Source organism: Suricata suricatta, chromosome 17 (assembly GCF_006229205.1).
Source record: "Suricata suricatta isolate VVHF042 chromosome 17, meerkat_22Aug2017_6uvM2_HiC, whole genome shotgun sequence".
NCBI classification, from domain to species: domain Eukaryota; kingdom Metazoa; phylum Chordata; class Mammalia; order Carnivora; family Herpestidae; genus Suricata; species Suricata suricatta.
In genome coordinates, this window is record NC_043716.1 from 53,280,533 (window position 1) to 53,301,296 (window position 20,764).

Genomic DNA, 20,764 nt, shown 5'->3' on the forward strand with positions numbered 1-20,764 from the left:
GACTAGCCATGAGCAGCCCCAGGCCTGGGCTCTGCCCTCCTGTCATGCCTCTCTGGCGGGCCGCTGGTGGTCTCTGACAACCTGGCCACCGGAGCCACCATGGCCCCCAGGGGCAAGGGGTGAACTATGGCATGGGGCACCTCTGGTCTGGCCTTGGCACGAGCGGAATGCCAGCCTATCTGCAGTGGGTCGGGGGCAACTGACTCCATGGCCCCTCACCTGCTGAAGCCTCCATAGCCTTGGCGGCCTCCCTCATACAGCTCAGGGTCAAAGCCATTCCCCTGGGAAGGCCCAATGCAAGTCTTGCTCCAGCTGCTTCTGTGCTCCAAGGCATCCAGCTGCTTCTTCAGGGCCACAGGGTTCCGGCAGTGGTCACAGCCCTTGGTGCAGACAGGGGGTGCATCCCCGAAGTACTTGGCAATGGCAGCGTGGCGGCACCTGGCAGAGGGAGCACAGCAGAGGCAAGAGGTGAGGGACCCAGACAGGCCAGTGTTCATCCGCCCACTCCCTAAACCCTGTCTGAGGAGCGCTACGTGCTGGGCACCACACTCAGTATCTCATACACCCCCTCTCGTGTGAGCCTGGCAAGGCATCGTTGAGTTGTCCATTTTATAGATGAGGACAGTGAGGTGAAGGAGATTTCCCAAGGTCGTATAACATATAGGGGAATTCGGAGGAGCCAGGTTGTGACCCCCCCCCCCCCGCCCCGCATTCTGTCTGGCTTCCCTATGGGTTCCTCCTGTAGGTCCCGGCCTCCTGCTCTGTTCTCTGTCCTCTGGCAGTGGGGTGCCCTGGGAATAGCTCCAGCTCTGGGCACAGATGCTGAGGCTGCTGCTGAGGCTGCATCCTTAGGGAAAGCGTCAGACTTCCCAAAGCCCACACATTCTGGGCTGGAAGACGCTGCAAGAGCGCTGACTCCATGGCCGAAGGGCAGTGCGTGGCGTCCGGCGCACACACAGCCAGGGCTCTTCTGTGTGCCCTTCACCCTTGCCCGGGGGTGGCGGAGGGGAGGACCAGCATGAGGCGGCCCTACCCCAGCCTCGGCACTCTGCTCTGCTCTCTCTCGATGACCTCTTCCCTGTCCCCAAGAAGACTGTGGACTGTGTACACAGCCTGGGGCTGGGGGACTGTCTGCGAGCAGGACCAGCAGCACTGAGAGCTGACGTCATCCGCCGGCCGCCAGTGAGGGCGATGGGGGACCAGCCTTGGCAGGAGTCCTATCGCATCACCCAGTGCCTCAGCCCTTCCACGGCCCCCTGCCAGGGTGCCAGGCTCCAGCTGTCCCTCCTATGACTCCCAGGACGGGGGCACAGTTAGTCCTTGGGACAGATGCAGAGGTCCCCCCTGGGGGGAGGGGTGGCACAGATCTAATCAGGGCCCTTGCAAAGGGCCAGTCTTGCCACGGGAATGTAGCGCAAGGTGGGCCAGCCAGAGCGATGGGGCGGCAGAGGCAGGGCTGTCCGGGCACCACGCCCCTGGGAACAGGAGCAGGCGGTGTTACCCTCTAACCAGAACGCCTCTCCCTGTGAGCGCCACCTGGAACCACAGGAAACACTGCGAGGAGCTGAGAGCTGAGGGGCAGGCGCCAGGAACGTCACCCGAGTCCTAGGCAGTGGGGCCTGGCTGCCTTGTTTAGAGAATGCAGCTATGAAGGCAGGAGGTGGCGAGGAGGCCCAGGCGGCCACCAGGGGGCACTGTTCCGGCCACTCCTAAAACCAACGTGCGGCTCCTTCCACTGCCAGTCGGTGCATCTGCACAGTGGCTGTCTGTCCAGCTTCTGGGAGGCTCCGCATCCAAGTGGTGTGGCTGCGCAGTTGGCTTCCTCCCCACCCTCCCTCAAGCCCGGACTCACTGGGGTTTTGTGCTCACACTCAAAGGGCTCCATTGAGAGTTCACAGATGCGGGCTGGGGTCGGCTCCTGTCCTGCTCTGGGCACAGCCTGGTCTGCTGGCGTGGCACAACCGACCAAATGTCAAAGGGCTCTGCCAGCCACTGAGCTCTGGAGCCCGTCCCTGATGGCCAGGGCCAGGAATGCAGAGACAGCCCCAGGAGACACTCTTTTGGAAAGAACAAGAGATCGGGGTTGTCCTCTCTCCTCCTGGGGTGGAGCAGCACCAGGCACTTCCCCAGCAGGCAAGCAGGCCTGGAGCAGGCCACTCTCAAGTTACCCCTAGGTTCCTCCCCAAGGGCCTGGCCTCATGGGTGGTCTGGCAGCTCCCCGACTATTTACTTCCTAGGAGGGGCCAGAGGGCGGGACCAGCCAGGGAGTCTCCAGAGAGACAGGTTGCCTGGGCAGGGGATGGGCTCAAACCCCTCCTGAGGGTGGGGAGGGAGCCAGAGAGCCGGAGTGCTGCAGGGCGTCCCTCTCTCAGCACCCCACTGCTCAGGTGGAGCCTCCCAGAGGGCATCTTTGCCAGGGAAAAAGAGAGCCGACCTCTTTTATCAGCTCCCCGCCCAGGCCCAGCCCACGATAGCTTAGCACACACCCGCCAGGAGGGACAGGAGGGGAAGAGAAGGCACAGAAGAGACAGGGCTCGCCTGCCTTGGCAGACCTCCCAGGGGCGCGGCCACCTGCACAGGAGTCTGAAGCCACCCTCGGAGGTCCCAGCAGGGATTCACTCGACTGGGCAGGGGCGGCGGTGGCACTGGCTCCCCGGCTTCAGTGGCCGCCCCTTGTAATTTGACACTTGGATCTCCAGGACGACCAACAACAGAAAAGCGAAGGCGAGACCCGGCAGCTGGCTGTCAGCAGCCAGGAGCTCCACTCGCTCTGAGGAAGGCGCCCAGCAGCGGGGCAGGAAAGAGGCATCCGCGAAGGAAGGAAGAGCTGGTGGCCAGGCGAGGCCGGACGAGGGAGGCTGCCGGGTTCCCCAGCCTCCGCGGTTGCCCTCAACCCGACACCTGAGTTCCCAGGTGAGTGGTTCGGGCCACAGATGATGGGTGAGGGGGCCAGCCCGGGTCCCCTGCCCCGAGGGTGGCGAGCCATCATCTACGACAAACACAGGGGCTCGTGGGGGTGCACGTGGCAGTCTCCAGCCAGCCTCGTGTAAAACTGGCTTCTCCCTTCGTTTGCTGGGACCCAGCACTCGGGAACACAGGCCGAGGCTGCAGCTCTCTGTCCCGAGTCCTTTCCTCCCTGCTTGCTGAGCAGGCAGAGGGGCCCCGAGCGCCTGCTTACTCTGCAAGTTAGTTTAAGCTTTTTCTATTCAGGGGGCTTAACCGAGGGATTAGGCTGTCCCTGCTTGGGAGAGAACGGCTGCCTGCCCCCTGAGCCTCCCTTCTGCCCAGGATCAAGGCAGAGCCCTCTGTCCCTGCTTTCTCCCAGTGGAGGCGGCTCACCGCAGCGTCTGCCCCGCCACTTCGTGCCACTCAGGATGTGGCAGGACCCACAGCAGCTCTGCCCGTCTGTGTCCTGCATCAGAGCGGCAGCTGCCACCTCCTGAGAGGGGCTGGGCCCACTCGTTGCCAGGTGTTCCTGGCTCAGACCTAAGCCCAGGGGCTCCTCCCTGGGCCCATTTAGAACCCCACGTACCCCTAGATCTCTCTGACTGCTGTGCCAGAAGCATGAGGGCCTGACTCCGAACCCAAGGTGGGGTGGGGGAGATGGCGATGGTTAAGCTGAGGCAACTGAAGGACAGGCCGATGGAATGCTGACCCCAGTATGGCTCTCCAGCAGCCCCGGGAGCAGCCCCCTGGGGCAGGGCCCCACGAACTGAGGCTGCCTCCTCCTCCTGCCCCCTTGTCCTCACACTAGGGCTAAAGTCTCCCTTCCCCACCCCCCTTATGTTTCCCCCAAAGCAAACAGGCTAATATCTACTAGGAAAGAAAAACAACAATCCAGGGAAAAGTGGAAACCAAGGATCAGGCCAAGTGTTCTTGGCTCAGCAGAGTCTGTGAGATTTGGCCTGAGTCGGCGGCTGGAGAGGCTAATACTCTGCCAAGATGGCCCTGCATGGCAGAGAGGCGACGGCGCTGGCCAGGGCTGGAGGCAGTGGACAGGGCTGGGTAAGGGATGGGCACAGTGAAGAGCCCAGGGCTACCCCTGCTGGCTCTGATCTGTAAGACAGCCCAGGCGGGGGGCGGGGGGAGGGATCAGAGTCCTGCAGCCACAGCACATACGTGGATGGGGTCCCCCGAACCCAGGCCCTGAGCTGGAATGGGAAGGTGATACTTGCTTCCGGGGCTACGGGAACCATCGCTAGCAGCCGCAAGTGCCTCTGCCAGCCCTGGAAAGCAGGACTGCTCCGGGTTCAAGCGTCTACCTCCCATAGCAACTTGGAGCCACGGCAGAAGAAGGCATTGTCTGAAGGCTTGATGCAGTCAGTGCACAGTGGACATCTCTGCCTTGCTGGTCAGGCCCCTGGACCCCGAAAATCTGCCATAATCATCAGTCTGCCTCCTGATAGCTGTTTCTCAAACAAGACAATGCCCTGTGGGGCAAGGGTGGCTGCAACCTTCCGTGACAAAATGGCAGGGGCAGGGCAAGAAGCCCTTGGGGCCTGAGCCACCAACACTTTATCAGTCACAAACACACCCGCCTGCTGCCTGTTCTTCCACAAGGGGCCTCTGGAATTGAAGTATCAGTTTTGCAAGGAGGAAACAGAGAAGCTTCAGTACCAAGTGGCAGTTGTCTGGCCTGCAGGACGTCCGCCTGCCCTGTCACAAGGTTTCCTGTGCCAGGAGATGCCACACAAATGTTTTCTGGTCCCTCTAGCTCGGCCAGCCTTCATCTGTCTGGCTCACTTGCCCCCTCCATTGGCTGCCATTCCGGCCACAGAGCACCCTCCACAGGCTCCAGAAAGGGCCGTGCAGGCAGCCAAGGCTGCTTCCCCTCCTGGGACCGTGGGAAGCCACTTGCTTGGCTGCCTCTGACCCAAGCGCTCCAGAGCACCGGGCCGGGAGGGACTAGGATTTCCCTGATTCACGGGCAGGAAGCACAGTTTTGGAAGGAGTCTGGTGGAGTGAGATACACCAGGAAGGTATCTACGGTATCCGTGTACACACTGACACAAACAATCATCAGTACCCCTTCTAGGCTCCCCTGCCTTCCTCCCTCCAAACCTGGGAACGTACAAGGGGTAAGAGCAGCCAGCCTCAGCACCCCCGCTCCCAGGGCCAGAGCTGGGAACACTTACTCCCTACAGGGCGATGGCCAAGGGACATGCCGCAAGGTCACCTGACGACGGCCGGCTATACTGGGCACCAGGCATCAGGCACCCCCGGGCCTCGCTTTAAATAGACCGCCGGGAAGAGTGCCTGGGACCTGCTGGAATGTGCCTCCTCCCTCTTAGGAGCACAAGGCCCCTCCAGCTCCCACAGTCCCCATGAAGGCTTCTTCTGCTAGAGCCCAAGCTGGAAATGGCAAAACATCAACTGAAAAACAAAGGGCGCTCCCCTCAGCCTTCGGGGCAGAACATCAGTGTCCAGTGGCTCCATTCCAGCCCACAGATGGACGGAATCAGTGGGCAGCCCTGGGTGAGACCCTAGGGCTGGTACAGCTTGCCAATTCAGTTCACCAGAGGGGCCGTGGGCACAGGGGCATGATGCCGCCCGTCCACAGCCACACGGCCTGCCACCGTGCACACTCCCCCTGAAGCGGGGCCCGGGCCCCTGGGTAGGACTCTGCAGCATTCTGATTACACAACACCCGGAGGATGGCCGACTCCAGAGCCGAAGCTACTGATCCGCAAAGCCCACCTTCCCAGCAGAGCAGAGCAACCTCAGCTCCACCCACCTCCTCCCTGCTCTAGAGATCACACCCTTCAGACCGGCGGGGTCTCCACACCACTTCTCGCTCACATGCAGAAGCCTTCCTCCCATAAGCCCTCCCCAGGTCTCTGGATGTGGACGCGCAAGTGACAAAGTTCCCCTTGCCCGGCTGGCCTCTGCCTGCTTCCTCTTTCAAGGAGTCTCTGCTGGCTACTTTAGGCCATGCAGGCACTGGGCCAAACAGGCAGAAAAAGCCAGACCAAGTGTAGACAGACAGAAGAGGAGCCCAGCTCCTGAGCCCTGTGCAGACTCTCTCTGGAGCCCTGGCTGGCACTGCTGTTCTCTCCTCCAGGAACGCAGAGGAATAGGCTCCTGGCAACAGGGGAAGTGGATGCGCAGGGAGGCTCCGGAATGAGGGGGGACCTCCTTGTGCAAGCCGGCTTCATTGGTCAAGGAAGGGGGGCGCTATTCAGTGTGGCCGGAGAAGAGGGGCCCTGTGCTTGGAAAGGAGTTTGGTGAACCTGAGACAGACAGACAGGTGCCATCCATCCCTTTGGTGACAAGTCACATGTGGTTCCCAAAAGGCAGGTGTGGCCCTGGCCTCGTGAGTGATGTGCCTGAATGAAAACAGTGCCCCGGACTCGTCAGTGTGGAATGGGGCTCATCGTGCAGGCCACACCCGCGTCCAAAGGGCTCTGGGGCCCTGGTCCCTGCACTAGGCCCACCGTGTGGATGGTGTCTGCAGAAAGCTGCTATGCGGGCTCACTTAACCCGGCCGGCCACAGAGCAGGCTGCCTGACGCAGGCCTCCGTAAGGAGACAGCATGAGGAAGCGGGAGGAGCCCGGCTCGGCCCCGTCCTGCTGTGTGGCCTCGAGAGTCTCCCTCCTGGCTGTTCCCCAGATGTAAAGGGAGGCAGGAATGGACGACACGTGGGATTCCAGGATCTCTTGCCTCTTTGTACACCTTACACCGGGGGTCCTGATCTCCTTTGCAGCAAGGTGCTGACCCTGGAGCGGGGCAGGAGACAAGCTAGGAGGCTCTGACAGGAAGCCCTCTCGAATCCTCCCCGGAACCATCACCTGCCTGCTGCCCCCAACATCGCTTCAAACAGCTCTCATCTCTAGCTCCCCGTCCCCTTCCTTTCCCTCACACACCACAGACGTCCTGGGGACCAGGGACACAGACGAAACTCCCCAGGTCTCTGACAGGGTCCGGGGTGCAGGTGCGACGGTCCCCAGGCTTCCTGCGGTGGCCAGGCCGCACCCAGAGGGAAAGCCCGCTCGCTGGGCACCAATGTGCACCAGGATGTGTGCTTCCTAAGCCGTGCTTCCAGGGGGTCGATCCTCCCAACGGCCCCAAGAGATGGCTATCTCATCTTACACAAAATGAGGAAAAGAAACAGACTCAGAGAGACAAAGTGACACATCCCTGTCATGAAAGTGGAAAGGGGCAGGCAGCATTCAAATCCAGGATGACCCAATGTTCCACGGGGGGCAGGCGACCTTGAGGAGGAGGAGATATAGAAGGCACGTGCCAGCTGCCACCCAGGTCTGGAAGGACTGAGGCAGAAGGGGGCCGGAAACATCCTATGTGACCACAGACAGGACGCACGAGGTCAGGAGGAGGTCCCGCCTTCCAATGATCAGCGCTGCTCCAAGGAGGAACAGGGCAGGCTGCCAGCGCAGGCGGGATTCCCCCCACATCTCACCCAGAGGGGCTCACGCAAAGGCTGCACGCCAGGAGGAGTGAAGGGAGCCAGGTACAGGGTAGGGGGTCAAGCCGATGACCTTCGAGGAGGTTCGAAGACATATAGCTTACTGTGGCAATCATGCCAGGAGTGATCAGCTTCTAAGACTGCAGTCACCTCGGGAGAACCTGCCTGGCTGACACACAGGACAAGGCGGCAGTAATTGGATCCTGATGTCTGGCACAAGCCCTCGGCCACTGTTACCCTCCCTTGGATTAGAGCTGCCTTGGTGAACAAGTTCAGGCTGGGGTGGCACCAGGCTGTCCCTCCCTGGTCTGTCCCTGAAGAGGCACTTGCTCCCTCATCCCACAGGGGTGTCAGCCAGGCAGGTTCTCCTGATGTACAGCTGGCCCAACTCACAGACTCAGCCTGGACCTTCACCTTCAACCTGTCGGGCACTTTTGGACAGGAAGAGGCTCTCGGTCACGGACCTGGAAGGCTGAGTTGCTACATACCTGGGGCGAGGGTGAGGGCAAAGGGGACTCTCCTGGTCAGGCCAGAGGAGCAGGTCTGAGCCACCAGAGGAGGGGCTGGTAGACCAGCCGTGGGATGTGTGATCCAGTCCGAGAGGCCCCCTTGGGGAAAACTGCAGGGACACGGCATTATCTCTGCCTCCTCGGAGAACACCGTGTAAGTAAAGAAACCGAGCTGGTGGGAGAGGTGGAGGGCCCTGGAGGGGCTCAGACCACCTCCCCTTATCAGTTCTCACCCAGCTGACCCCAGCCAGGAGCGCCCATGTGCCCGCTGGAGGAAAAACCTGGTCCTTCTGCCCCACATATGATGAAAGTCAAGAGCCCCAGGCTGGAAACCTAAAGCCTGGTCTCCCCACTGGGAACCCAGGAGAGGCACCAAAGTCCTGAAGGACCCCGGGGTCACCAGGGGAGCTGTGCCAGCCCAAGGTGCCCAGCAAAACCAGGAGTGCTGCCTAAGACAAAGGCATAGAACAGTGAAGTCACCCCACCTCGAGGTGGGAAACTTTGGCCAACCGTGGCCTGCTGACAGACCTCTCCTGTGTCTGGCAGTGCCAAGCAGCCCCCCTGCAGCAGGGCCTCAGGCTCCCTGCCGTCACCAGCCTCCCTCAGCCCTGGTGGTGCCAGCTGGGTGGGGGCTGAAGGCCATCGCTGGGCGGAGGGCCCTGATGGCTCCTTCCCTTGTCATGAGCCATCAGGGGTGCAGGGGTGAGACCTGACTAACTCGTTCTGCAGGCAGCAGGTGGGTGGGGACTCCTGGCCCTGTCTCTGCTCAGTGAGGCCTGGCAGGAGCCCGGCAGGAGCCCGATGCACCATGGCAGCCGCCAGCTTCGTGCAGGAGATGCGCTCCATGGGCGAGAAGCTGCTGCTCAAGCTGCAGAAGCTGCCCCAGGCCGAGCCTGTGGAGATCGCGGCCTTCTCCGTCATCCTCCTCTTCACAGGTAAGCTGGGGCTCTCACGTTCTCCCCAGCGCCCCTGGGTCTTCCTGGCATCCAGGAGAGCTGAGACCGCGGTGCTGGCCAGAGGGCTGGCTGAGGCGCTGGCCGTCCCCCTGACACAGGAGAGGGCACATGTCCCCGGGGGAGGGGGTGGGCAGAGGATTTTCCTAACCCTTGACAAGCTGCTGACGGGGTGGTGCTGGAACCAGGGCCCAGAGACAGCCCCCAAGCCCAGCCAGCGGTGGAGGGAGCGAAGCTCGGGGCAGTGGGGTGGCATGACAGGCCATGACAGTGGCTGGCATGGGGACAGTCGACACCTCTTGCCAGACTCGAGTATTTCTGACCAAGCCAGATCTTTGGGCAGAGGTCCTTCCAGCACACCTCGTGGCGGGGTGTGTTCCTTCTCCCCCCCGCCTGAGCTGCCTGCACTCTCTGCTTCCCTCTCCTAACCCCCCAGCCACTGTGCTGCTGCTGCTGCTGATCGCCGGCTGCTGCTGCTGCTGCCCTGAGCGCAGAGGCAGGAAGGTCCAAGTGCGGCCCATGAGCCCCCCGTGAGGGGCAGAGACGAGGAGGAGAAGCTGGAGATAAGGCTGTCAAAGCCATGGTCCCACGTGCCAGCCTGGCCTCAGCCCGGGCCCTGCCCAGGAACCCGACACCTGCAGCCTTATCGAGGAAACAAGGACTTGGTACGGCCACCAAACTGTCACCTGCCAGTGACTACCGGGTGCCGAGGAGGAATCAGCTGCTTAAAACCCGGGGAAACAAGAACTGGGGATTCTTTCCCAACCTGCACTTTCTAACAAAACACACAAGTGGGGGCCCCACAGTGGGAAGAGGAACAGCCTGCAATGGTGGGGAGCCGGCCCAGAGGGGCAGCCGAACGGAGGGGCTCTGTGCAACGGCTGCTGGACCCCAGGCTTCCCACCAGTGGGGAGCACGTCAGTATTCTAGCCCAGTATTTGCTCGTTTTGGTCTCAGTAAAAGCTTTCTGGCTATGTGTCTCTGCGACACCAGACTCACTGGCCTGGGCTCTGTGCTTCTGAAGGGCAGGGTGCCAGAATTCCAGGGGTGTGGCCGGGGACTGTCCTTGCCAGGCCTCTGTTCTCCCCGTGCCCACAAACACTGGAAAAACACAGGCAGAAATGTCACGCAAGAGGGAACTAGCGGAAGGAGAGGGTGAAACTCGTGTCAGTGCCAGCTGCTACCAAGCTCTGGCCCCGGGTGCCCCCTCGACAGTGACGGGGCAGTGTCTGCCCAGGTGCCAGGTTCAGGAATGCCACCCAACAGCTTTGACTGCCATTTACTTGAGCCTGCACACCCCACATTGGCAGGTTCAGGCCACCAGGTCTTCCCAAACTTCTGGAGTAACAGAAGAGAAGTCAGGCCCCTACCGTTGCCCACAACCTGCACCCCAACCCCTCTGTCCTTTCCCCCCGCTGTGTCCCAGGCTGTCTGGCCACAAATCCTCACCCTGCCATTCACCGGCTGTGTGAACACAGGGAAATGACTCGACCTCCTGGAGCTGTGTTTCCTCCCCTCCGGGACAAAGCTAATCCCGGTAGCTGCCTCCTGGGGTGAGCTCGTGAGGATAAACTAAGGCCTACAGAGTGCCTGGCACAGCGCTGGGCATATCCTAGTCATTACCTGCCCCTCTACACGAGAGTGACGTGGACCCATTTTAAGGACCGGCCCTGCTGCAACACAATACCACCCTGCCTCCCTCCCTCCAGTGTACTTCCTCTTCCAGAGAGCTTCCCAGCGGAAGCCACTAGCCCAGGAATGAGGACAGGGGACGCAGAACACACCCATGGCACCTCTCGCTCCTTCCCCACTGGCCCCCAGAGCTGCAGAGAGGTCTGCATTTTTTACATGCCTCCCTCATCTTGCCCCGCCAGCCTGTGCTCTGGCTGCCCGGGGGGGGGGCACAAGCCCTGTCTACCCAAAAACCAGGGAGGGGAGAGGGGGATGCCAGGCTCTGCCCCTGCCCCTCCCCCCATCTCCAGCTGGCAGGCTGGTGGGAGAAGCTGGCTGGCTGGTTTCACTTCCTGGTGTCCACTGACCTGTCTGACGGGTTTGGTTTAGGTTGAAGCAGCAGAGAGGAAGTCCTTCCATACAAAAGAAAAGAAATTCAAGATCCGGCTCTGCCCTCCACCCCATACCACCCTACAAGGGGATTCAGAATAACAATGATACCGGTGATAATGATGATGATGAAGGTGGTGGTGATGATCAAGTGAGTGGAAATTTACTGAGGGCTTCTGCGAGCTCGGCCACCCCTAAAGTGTTTGGACGCAGGTGATCCCGTGTAATCACAAGAGCCTCCATGCCGTAGACACCATCATTATCCCCATTTTAGAGATGAGGAAATTGAGCCTTAGCAACAATATGCAACTTGCCTAAATTCAACCAGCTACAGATGCTAGAGCCAGCCGCAGAGCCCCTACTCGCCACACCCAGGGCCCTGAGGCCGCCCAACTGTGGGGCAGATAAGATGCTGATCCCATTATCCTCCATCAACCAATCCTAGATCCCACACTCTAAAGTGTGTTAAAATCATCTCCCCCGTGAGTGGGTGGATCCCAAGAGGTAAGAGCTAGGGTGAGGCCCAACTAGGTCTCCCTCCCAGAAGAAAAACAGGGAAGGTGGGAGGGACCAGATGGGAAACTTGAAAGGCCCAGAGAAGCCCTCAGCTCAGGCCGTGTTCCGACAGCGGGCGTGGCCCAATTCCCATGTGGCTTTTCCTTAAGCAAGTTTTCATCGGTTCCAAGAACTTCCCTTCCTGGGGGTGGCTGGGGCTGTGCCTCTTTGCTAGAAGAGATTCTAGCTGCCAAGAGGTGAGGACCATGGGCCATTTCTTTCGAATTTTCCTGCTCCATACTGCTGAGGCCAAATAAGATGGCTCCCAGTAGGCAGCAAACTGGCTCACGCTGAGCCCTGGCACTAATGGCTCCCCACAGCGGTCCTGGGCAGGCTTCCGTCCCACTAGGCTCAACACACCAGACCTGCTCCGGAGCGACAGCGGGCTGGCACGCTCCCAGCACGGGTCCCCTCGGGAAGGGAGGCATGGAGCAAAGCAGCGATCCTCCCATCGTGGGAAAGGACAGACGGAGGGGCACAGCCATGGTGGCCGTGCAACGGGAGGCCGGTAGGCTGGCGGAGCCCTGGAGAGCATCTGGCTATCACAGGTCTCCATTCCTGCCCCCAGCCACCCTGGAACGGTCCCCCCTCAACGTCTGCCTGCGCTCACTGCTGCGCTGATTGCCAGCCTCTTCAGGCCTCCCCTGCCTCCGGCCTCTAGTCCACAGTAGTCTCTCAGTTCCTGCAAAGGTCTACACTCGAGATCTGTGCATTTCACCGTCTGGACATTCTGCCTTATCAGAAACCACAGAACGACCGGGGCATGAATTCATTAGCAAAAACTGGCAGAGAGCACATAAAACACTCTTCTCCTAAATCTGTTTTCTTAAGCAGTAACATTTGAGAGCGACCTCCAATAAAAAATCTTCAGGACATATTTGCTTGTGGGAAACACAAATTCCAGACCACAGAAAACGGGAGGTCAAAATTAAGGACAAAATTAATTTTGTTCTTAAAGGTTCCTCACACTCCTCGGGACCTGCTGCCTGCCATGAAACACTGCCCCTAATCCGACCCCTTACGTAGCCTTCACGCCTTAAACCTAAGCCTCACTTCTTACAGTGTTCCCTTCGGCCCCCAGGTCGGGCAACGCCACAAATACTGAAAGAGCACTTTCCACCTCTTCCCATTCCCATCCTGTTTCCTTGGTGATATTCATTTCCACAGAATCTTCTGATCAGGGCCAGAGATTAATTGAAAGAGTTGGTTACAGCAACTTTTGTGTACCTGACACACACATTCCCCGCACATCTCATTTTAAATGGAAACATATACGTGCACATTCCTTGGCCAATCTTTTCGATGTAGGACCCAGGGCTTTTCTCTGAGTGTGCGTTTGCAGGCCAGAGTTCCTAAATTGCCTATTTGCTAACTGTGGTTACTGTAAAGCAGAAGAAGAACTTAAAGACCTCCACAGAGAAATTGGGAGTGTGAAATCCTGGCTTTTTACAAAATGTTTCCAGTTGTCTTGCCACATCTGTTTTGACAGAAATACTGAATGATTCCAAAGCCATTCCAAAGTGGTCAAATAGGTGCTTCTCGAAACAATGCTCTCCCTCCATTCCCTTTGAGGTGCAGCACAGAGCTTCAGAGCAGACTCCGCAGCTGAGCTGAACACTGGGTTGAAATCCCAATGCAGTGACTTTTGTTTGACCTTGGGGACGTTGCCTAACCTCTGTGCCGGTCCCCAGCTGTAAAACTGGGCTTTGGACTGTTACTGTTGCTCCATTTTTTTAATGTAATGTTAAGTGCAATTATGTAATTACAGTAACAAGTACAAATGCCACAAACAGGTTTGGGAACAAACTGCTGACTCCTGACAAGTATCCAACTTAACTGATGGAGGAAGCATGCGGGTGTGGAGACCAGCCCGCTGGCTGGGGGCGCTCAGCAGTCAAGGGCACGAGTCAGTAAGTTTTAAGGAGGGAAACTCGAAGCATCAGGTAGGCCCACGATAGGTAAGGGGACTTCCCTGAACTTGCTTGTTGTCTGTCTCCTCCAACCCCGGCTGCACACTAGAATCACCTGGCAAGCTGTACACAGCCCGGAGTTGTGTCCTGCCCAGACCGAAAGAAGCGGTACCAGGCAGGGCCTGGGTGCAGGTATTAGAAAAGCTCCCGGATGATTCTAACGAGCAAGGCTGAGGACCGGTGTGCTGGACCAGAAACCTGGGCGGGCAGGGCCTGCTCCCTTGGTCCACAACTGACACACAGTACCTGCCGCAGTTTCCGGCCACACCAGGCACTTGAAGCCTATCTTTTAAGGAATAAATGGTGGCTACCAGGTCCCCATTCCCACTTTCTAGCTGCCCTATCACACCAGGGGGTAGGAACCAACCACAAGCAGCAGCTGAAGCCGTGCCTGGGAGGCCAGCAAAGGCACTAGGGAGAAGTCAAGCTCCAGGACCCTGGGGCCTTAATGGTGGTAAACATCTCCACAAAGAAACTCGGTCCAGGAGGCACCACCCGGAGGCCTGTTAATCATTCACCAGCACCCAGCACCCAGCACCGCAGGGAGAAGCCCGTGTGAGGCTCCAGCCCAGGGCTTCCGGCACTCCTGAGCTTCCTGCGCCCTGGTGAGGGCCTCCCAGTCTACAGGTTAGCAGCTGGACAGAGAGGAGAGGCAGAACCCAGGCACGGGTGAGGTGGATGGGTGGCTTGAGGCAAAAGGTCTTGGATCCAGTCTCTTTCCCCACCCTGCCCCAAGCCCGACTTCTCTCACTGAGGACGCCCGAACATATGGACCCTGAGCACCCCCCAAAACGACATCACAAAAGAACAAAACGCAGCTGAAGAGGTAAGTATGGAAGGCAGAAGGGGAACAGAGTTGCTAGGCAACAGGGCCTGGCCCACCTTTGTTGGCTCTGGTGACAGCAATGAAATGAGGTCTGGCCAGGGACACTTGGCAATGCCAACACCTTTTCCTCTCAACGGTTGCTTCGAGTCAGGGCGTGGCTCAGGCCCCCAGAGTGTGGGGCCTGAGGGATTACCCAGATCGCTGGCTCTTAGGACCCAGGAGTGTTAAGAGCAGAATCAGGTAGCGACACCTTCCTACTCGCCATTACTCCCTCGAACTGGCTACAGGCTCGCAGCCTGCGGGTTTGGCCGTTTTCGAGATTAGCTGGTACTGTTTCCACCTGCCTCCGAGGGCGTCTGCCGAGGCCTCAGCTGGAGTCAGCCCACCCCGCAACTCCGATGCGGCTCCCTCAGAATGCTTCCCAAATGTATGGCAATGGAAGCAGGGAAAGCAGCAAGGGTCTGTAGCGGTGCATTTTAGACTCCAGCAGGGTAGGTCTCAGGGACAGGAAAGTTCTGGCTCACACCAGCGCTGTTCAAAATACAGAGGCAGTCTCTGAGAGACGCCCCTGCACTCAAGGCCTCTGTCCCCTCTTTTCCAGGTTCACATGGATCACAAACTGATGCCAAAGCAGTACACCTGGAAAGAGGAGTTCTGGCAGAACCCCTGGGACCAGGGAGCCCTGGTCGTGATCTGTTTGTTCGTCACCACGATCCTGTTTCTCATTGTGTTCGCCATTATATTTGGTTTTCTCCCTCCGCCTGAGAACACGGACCCGGGTGAGGAGTCGTGACCGGACTTTCTGGGGGCTAAGAAGGGGCCCATCTGTTAGACATTCTCGCAACACCACGTACCTCTTCTTCTAAGCCCTTTCAGAGTCTGCAATTATACATTTTTTATTAATGTAATTAATGAATTTGTTAATATTATCTGATAAGTGCCTGTCTTCCCCACTGGACTCAACACCATAAAAGCAGGTGGGGGGGTCTCTTTCTGCTCACCGTTAAGTACGCCCCGTATCTGATGTGCCTCGTGCAGAGTCCATTTCAAATAGTATTTGCTGGATGAATGAATGAATGAATGAATGAATGAGCAAGCAAATGGATGAACAGAAGGGTGCCGGCCAGCCGGCTGGCTCCCCCAGACCACAGCCCCCAGATGACAGAGCCCAATTCAACTGAGGCCTAAACACAATGTTACTCTGTCTCAGACGAGGTACAGAGGCCTCTAAGCTGGAAGTTGCTTCAAACCTAACTACTGTTCCTTTCGACACTAAAAGGAACAGATACACTTCACGGCCACAGTGCAGACAAACTAGCTGCAGGCGAAGAGGGGAAAGCCACTGGATGCCCCACCTTGACCCCATGCGTACCAAGTGTCATTTCTGTGGGCCCCAGAGATGCCTGTGCACCCGACCCCACAACAGCACTCCCACAGCAACGCACCTGCCACCGCCAGAGCCGCCGTGCGGCCCGCCCCTTGCCACCAGGCGCCTCCCTGAGCAAACAGCTGCTGCAACTTCAACCACAAGCCAGGACTATTCTTAGAACAGGGGCCAATATGTGGTGGAGAAGGGGCTATACACCATTTATGCAGTACAGAAATGTGCCTTTTTACTCAAAGAGCAATTCTACACTCAGCCACACCAGCCGTGTTTACGTCCCGGGAAGTGCTGGAATGTGGAACCCTCGCATGTGGCAAACGAGGTAGGAGATGAGGCGTGGGTGCGGCAGGAGGCGTGCTGATGCCCGGACCCCCCCTGAGGCACTAAGGGGCCCCAGCTCCCGAGTGTGACACAGGAGACATGAAGGCAGAGTCCCCAGGAGGTCCTATCCTGCTGCCTGGTGGGGCTGCTGCGGCCCAGAGGGATACACCAGAGCCTCCAACACATCCCGAAAGAACCCAGCACGCTTATTTCCAGCAGCAGGGACTCTGACGATTAGCAAGGACGCGCGGCCCTTCCATTATGAGCGCTCTCCTCAAGGAGCCCGACGCAGCCTAATTTAACAACTCCCGGGGCACCTGGGTGGCTCAGTTGGTTAAGCGTCGGGCTTCAGCTCAAGTTATGATCTCACGGTTCGTGGGTTTGAGCCCCACATTGGGCTCTGTGCTGATGGCTCAGAGCCTGAAGCCTGCTTCAGATTCTGTGTCTTCCTCTCTCTCTCTGACCCTCCCCTGCTCGCACTGTCTCTGTCTCTCAAAAATAAATAAAAAACATAAAAAAAAAACCAACCTCCCTGTACTAGTGCCTGAGGATTCTGGGCACACTGGCTGTGGGCAAGGGTGCCAACTACTTCTGCTGGGCGCACTGTGCCACACAGGCCCAACAAGAGACTCAGTCCCGGAGCCACCAACTCTTTGGTGAGTAGGAGGGGGTGGGAATCAAAATATGTGGCCCAAGGAAGCCCCGAACATCTGCTAGATACTGGTTCTATGCCCCTAATCAGCTCCATGCTCAAAAATCTAGTCTTGCAGAAACCAAGATGGGATATGTATATGAAATGTGCACGTCACTAAAAATCAGATCCCAGGATTAGTGGTATCTGTCCACTAATGTGACCGTGACCTCACTGGGTCTTGGTCTGTCCATTTCTAAGCCTGAAGCAATCGCTTCTGCCTCATCTACCTCACAGATTTTTCCAGCAAGGTCTGACCAAAGGGCTGCATACAAAGGGCTGTCCAGAATCTCCCTGGGTGTCCCTCGTGTCCAAAAACCTGTCCTGCCGCAACCTGCCTGTCACTGAGCAGCCGTCAGGCTCTCTCATTCCTCCACCGCCAGCACATGCAGATAAAACACAGAAGTGGATTCCAAGTGGGTGGGCTGGCGACCCCATAGAAAAGCTGACTTCGATCCAAGCCTATTATCTTCCCCCAACACGTAAGCCGGGTCATGCGCTCTGTGTGGGTCCAGGATAAGAGTGACTCCTGCTCAGTGGTCCAGTGGCAAATGATGACACGCCAACGGCGCAGAACCAGTCACATGATTCATGACGGAGTCACCCATGGATCAGCCACTCCAGAAGCGGGTGGAGTGGGAGGGATAACCACCCAAACTAATGCCTTCGCACTGCCAGTTTCTGGGGCCTTCCTGGGAAGGGTACTGACTTCCAGGCTGCCTGATGGGCAACGCCCCACACGGCTGCCTTCAGCGGGCAGCGGTGCCTCTGTCGCCGAGAGCTGCCCCACGTGAGCTGGTTAACTAGCAGGTGCTGGGGGAGGAAAGAGCTCAGTGACATACTGCTCCACATGTGAGATGAGTCACTCACCCCAAGTCTTCACAGAAGGTCACCAGGGCGTCGAAGGCCATGATAGCAGCTTTATCAGATGCTTTGTTTCCTCTCTTTTCCTGGAGACAAGAAACGAACACTTAGCAAAAGTCTTACATAATTGAACTACCTTGCAGCCTAAAAGATGATGAGGGAGAGAAATATCAAATGATAGTAAAAAAAAAAGTCACTTATGAAATGGTGCCCCCAAACCTGACTGTGCATCAGAATCAACTGGATAGTTTGTTTTAAACCTTTATTTTTTGGAGAGACAGAGACAGAGTATAAGTGAGGGAGGGGCAGAGAGAGGGAGACACAGAGTCCAAAGCAGGCTCCAGGTTCTGAGCTGTTGGCACAGAGCTTGACATGGGGCTCAAACCCATGAACCATGAAATCATGACCTGAGCCAAAGTTGGATGCTTAACTGAGCCTCCCAGGTGCCCCTCACCTGGATAAATTTGTTTTTAATTTTAATGTTTATTCATTTTTGAAAGAGAGCGAAAGTGGGGGGGGGGGTGCACAGAGAAAGGGAGATACAGAATCCGAAGCAGGCTCCAGGCTCTGTGCTGATAGCACATGGGACTCGAACTCATGAACCGTGAGATCGTGATATGAGCCAAAGTCAGATGCCTAACCAACTGAGCCACCGAGGTGCCCCTTAAATATTTTTAACTAATCTCTGCACCCAAAGTAGGGCTCAAACTCTTTACCCCAAGATAAAGAGTCACGTGCTCCACTGACCTAAGCCAGCTAGGCGCCCCAATACAATGCAATTTAATAGCAAATTGAGTGGCAAATACACGTACAAGGGTGCATAGATTTGAAGGAACACACATTTCTCTGTGTATATGGAAGGGTGAATACTATAGTGTTAAAAGTGATTTTTTTTAAATGTTTATTTTTAGAGAGAGATAGCATGAATGAGGGAGGAACAGAGAAAGAAGGAAACACAGAATCTGAGGCAGGCTCCAGGCTCTGAGCTGTCAGCACAGACCCCGATGTGGAGCTCGAACTCACAAACCGTGAGATTATGACTTGAGCCAAAGTCAGAGTCTTAACCAACTGAGCCACCTACGTGCCCCAAGGGCAATCTCTTCTGAGTGCTGGAATTATGCATTATCTGCATTTTTGTACCTGTCAAAGTTTCCTTTCTAAAAAATGTGGAAAAATTTAAAATACAGGAAAAAAACCCCAGACACTGATATCTGAGATCTACTGTCTTTCTGCTTCTGGAAGGTGAACCATACCCCCTCCCAAAAAGTACAAATACATGTACTTTCTCTCCCATTCTGCCAATCTGATTACATCACAGTTTTCTTCTTAATTTTCCTTATGGTGAGAAAACTATGGCAACACTGTTCAGAGCTCAGGCATTTACATTTTTACATTTCCCATGGTCGCATATCCTTTCCTGTATAACTTTCTCCCCTGAAATTTAATAGCTGTTTTAGTTTTTTAATTAGATTTTAGTGTATTACTACTTCACCCCCAAACGTTGTGCTATCATGAAAACTTCATGTCAACAGGGTCAAAGATGGTAGGCTTCACTTTTATGTTTAGAAATTTCCCCCCTGGAGCCTTTTTGTCCCCCCTGGTTCCAGCTGACTGCTGTCCCCTAAGCCTGGTGCACAGCTGAGACTGCCCTGCAGGGTCGTTCCAGCACATTCCTCAGGCCTCGCTCGGGGTCAGATCTCTATCTTGCTCTCTCCAATTACTGCCTCTGTGATGGGGAACATCCTTCAGTAGCTTCTCCACAGGAGGAAGCTTCTTGAAAGCTCGTGTCTGAAAATGGTTTTTTTCCCCTTAATCATAAGGTCTAATTATGGGTCAAAAAATTGAGTGAATAATTTATCCTGAAAACATATACTATGTGTGTAGACTGCAGTTATTTGGGGGGGGGGGTGCTGGTAAGTTAAGCTGTCCTATTTTCTATTCTGAAAATCGTATAAAGTCCCATTTCCCATCTGATTATAGAGATGCACGTGTCCAAAACGGCTGAGCATGCATGCATACATACATACATACATACATACATACATACATACAAGAAAGGGCATGTGACAGGCTCCAAGAGAAAGTCTCAGAAATACCCGAAGTGGCAACAAGGAACGTGTGGCTGGAACCTGAAGTTCTTTTCAGTCACCTCTGCCTTTTGCTCCGTGTTTAAGGACGCGCGTGACCTCCAGGGACTTGAGGTGTCCCTTCTTGCACACAGGGGCTTCCCCGTGCAGCTGCTCCCCTGCCTCCCGGGGAACCCGGCCTCCCATCAGCGACTGCAGCTCTCAGGAAATCTTCTCGCCTGGGGCCAGTCGCTTCTTCAACAAAGAAGGCAAAAGCATTTCTGAGGACATCTTCTGGATCTGGGCCATTTAACTTTTCACCAAACACAGTGAGGAACATGGTGAAATTTATGGGCCCAGGAACCTCATTCTTCATGGCATCCAGACACTCATAAGCTGGATGTTTCCCTGGGGAGGCAAGCATATTATGCAAATCTTCTTTGACAAGGAAACCATCTCTGTTCTGATCAGTCATGTTGAAGGCCTCTTTGAATTCCTGAATCTGTGACTGGTCAAACGTGGCGACCATGTCGGATGGTGCGCGCTGGGGGCGCTTCTTGGTGGTCTTGGTGCGTTTGCCTTTCTGCTTGACATGGCGACGGTTAAATCCCGGCACAGCCTCAGGAATCCGAGCACTTCCGTAAACCCCCTCGCTGCCATTATCAACACCCTTCTGTACCCAGAGCCCTAAAAACAAACACTTCTGGCCTCTGCTTAGCAAGCCGGGAGTTGAAAATGTCTTTAGCCCACCTTCACACTAAACTGGCGGACTGAGTACGAGATTCTAGGTTGGAAATGTTGATTCAGAATTGGAAGACAGTGCCTCATTGCTTCTCATTTCTGGTATTAAGATGGAGAAAAACAGTTGTTCTGGCCCCCCGTCCTCCACATATCACCTCTCTGGAGGTTTTCTGATCTTCTCTTTGTCTCAAATGTCTTAATAAGTCTACTGTGAGTTCTTGTAACTCACTGTGTAAGTTTTAAATAAACACCTTATACCCAATCACCTTACGAAATCTTTTCCTTGTCTAATTTGAATTACAGATAAAAGGGACAGGTTAGGGGTCCCTGGGAGCCTCAGTCGGTTAAGTGTCCGGCTTCGGCTCAGGTCATGACCTCATGGTTCGTGGGTTTGAGCCC

At 56.4% G+C, this 20,764-nt stretch overlaps 3 protein-coding genes and 1 pseudogene across 16 annotated transcripts in view; 2 read left to right on the forward strand and 2 right to left on the reverse strand.

Annotated features, from left to right (window-relative positions):
- Positions 1 to 20,764, reverse strand: part of RECQL5 (RecQ like helicase 5) — a 33,327-nt gene that overhangs the window by 3,982 nt on the left and 8,581 nt on the right. For 5 of the 6 annotated variants that reach the window (XM_029927134.1, XM_029927132.1, XM_029927133.1 and 2 more), the window contains 2 exons: positions 17,565 to 17,644; positions 220 to 438 (listed from right to left, as the gene is read on the reverse strand). In XM_029927134.1, the coding sequence (XP_029782994.1) occupies positions 220 to 438; positions 17,565 to 17,644 (299 nt within the window). Of the gene's footprint in view, positions 1 to 219; positions 439 to 17,560; positions 17,645 to 20,764 lie in introns of those variants that run through there. The other variant, XM_029927138.1, reaches the window with a different exon arrangement.
- Positions 290 to 9,880, forward strand: SMIM5 (small integral membrane protein 5). Of its 6 annotated transcripts, none has more exons than XM_029927142.1 (4): positions 290 to 468; positions 2,700 to 2,913; positions 8,667 to 8,868; positions 9,323 to 9,880. In XM_029927142.1, exons 3-4 carry the CDS (start codon positions 8,742 to 8,744, stop codon positions 9,418 to 9,420), a joined length of 225 nt encoding a protein of 74 aa, XP_029783002.1. In that variant the 5' UTR covers positions 290 to 468; positions 2,700 to 2,913; positions 8,667 to 8,741; the 3' UTR covers positions 9,421 to 9,880. The 6 variants fall into 6 exon arrangements, with proteins under 6 accessions (XP_029783002.1, XP_029783003.1, XP_029783004.1 ...); XM_029927143.1 differs by lacking the exon at positions 290 to 468 and adding an exon at positions 2,007 to 2,133; XM_029927144.1 differs by lacking the exon at positions 290 to 468 and adding an exon at positions 2,202 to 2,283.
- On the forward strand, positions 14,079 to 15,227 carry SMIM6 (small integral membrane protein 6). 4 transcript variants are annotated; one of them, XM_029927148.1, is made up of 2 exons: positions 14,079 to 14,298; positions 14,900 to 15,227. In XM_029927148.1, exon 2 carries the CDS (start codon positions 14,906 to 14,908, stop codon positions 15,089 to 15,091), a length of 186 nt encoding a protein of 61 aa, XP_029783008.1. In that variant the 5' UTR covers positions 14,079 to 14,298; positions 14,900 to 14,905; the 3' UTR covers positions 15,092 to 15,227. The 4 variants fall into 4 exon arrangements, with proteins under 4 accessions (XP_029783008.1, XP_029783007.1, XP_029783005.1 ...); XM_029927147.1 differs by lacking the exon at positions 14,079 to 14,298 and adding an exon at positions 14,341 to 14,538 and having other exon boundaries at positions 14,878 to 15,227; XM_029927145.1 differs by lacking the exon at positions 14,079 to 14,298 and adding an exon at positions 14,343 to 14,538.
- Positions 19,700 to 20,284, reverse strand: LOC115282627 (annotated as a pseudogene).

Excerpts from the sequence above, each read along its gene's own strand:
- SMIM5 (XM_029927140.1), top strand. The coding sequence starts at position 8,007 with ATGTGTGATCCAGTCCGAGAGGCCCCCTTGGGGAAAACTGCAGGGACA. Across the intron at positions 8,088-8,666 it reads GCCTCCTCGGAGAACACCGT|CAGGTGGGTGGGGACTCCTG; the intron begins GTAAGTAAAGAA and ends TTCTGCAGGCAG. Across the intron at positions 8,869-9,322 it reads CGTCATCCTCCTCTTCACAG|CCACTGTGCTGCTGCTGCTG; the intron begins GTAAGCTGGGGC and ends CTAACCCCCCAG.
- SMIM6 (XM_029927148.1), top strand. The coding sequence starts at position 14,906 with ATGGATCACAAACTGATGCCAAAGCAGTACACCTGGAAAGAGGAGTTC.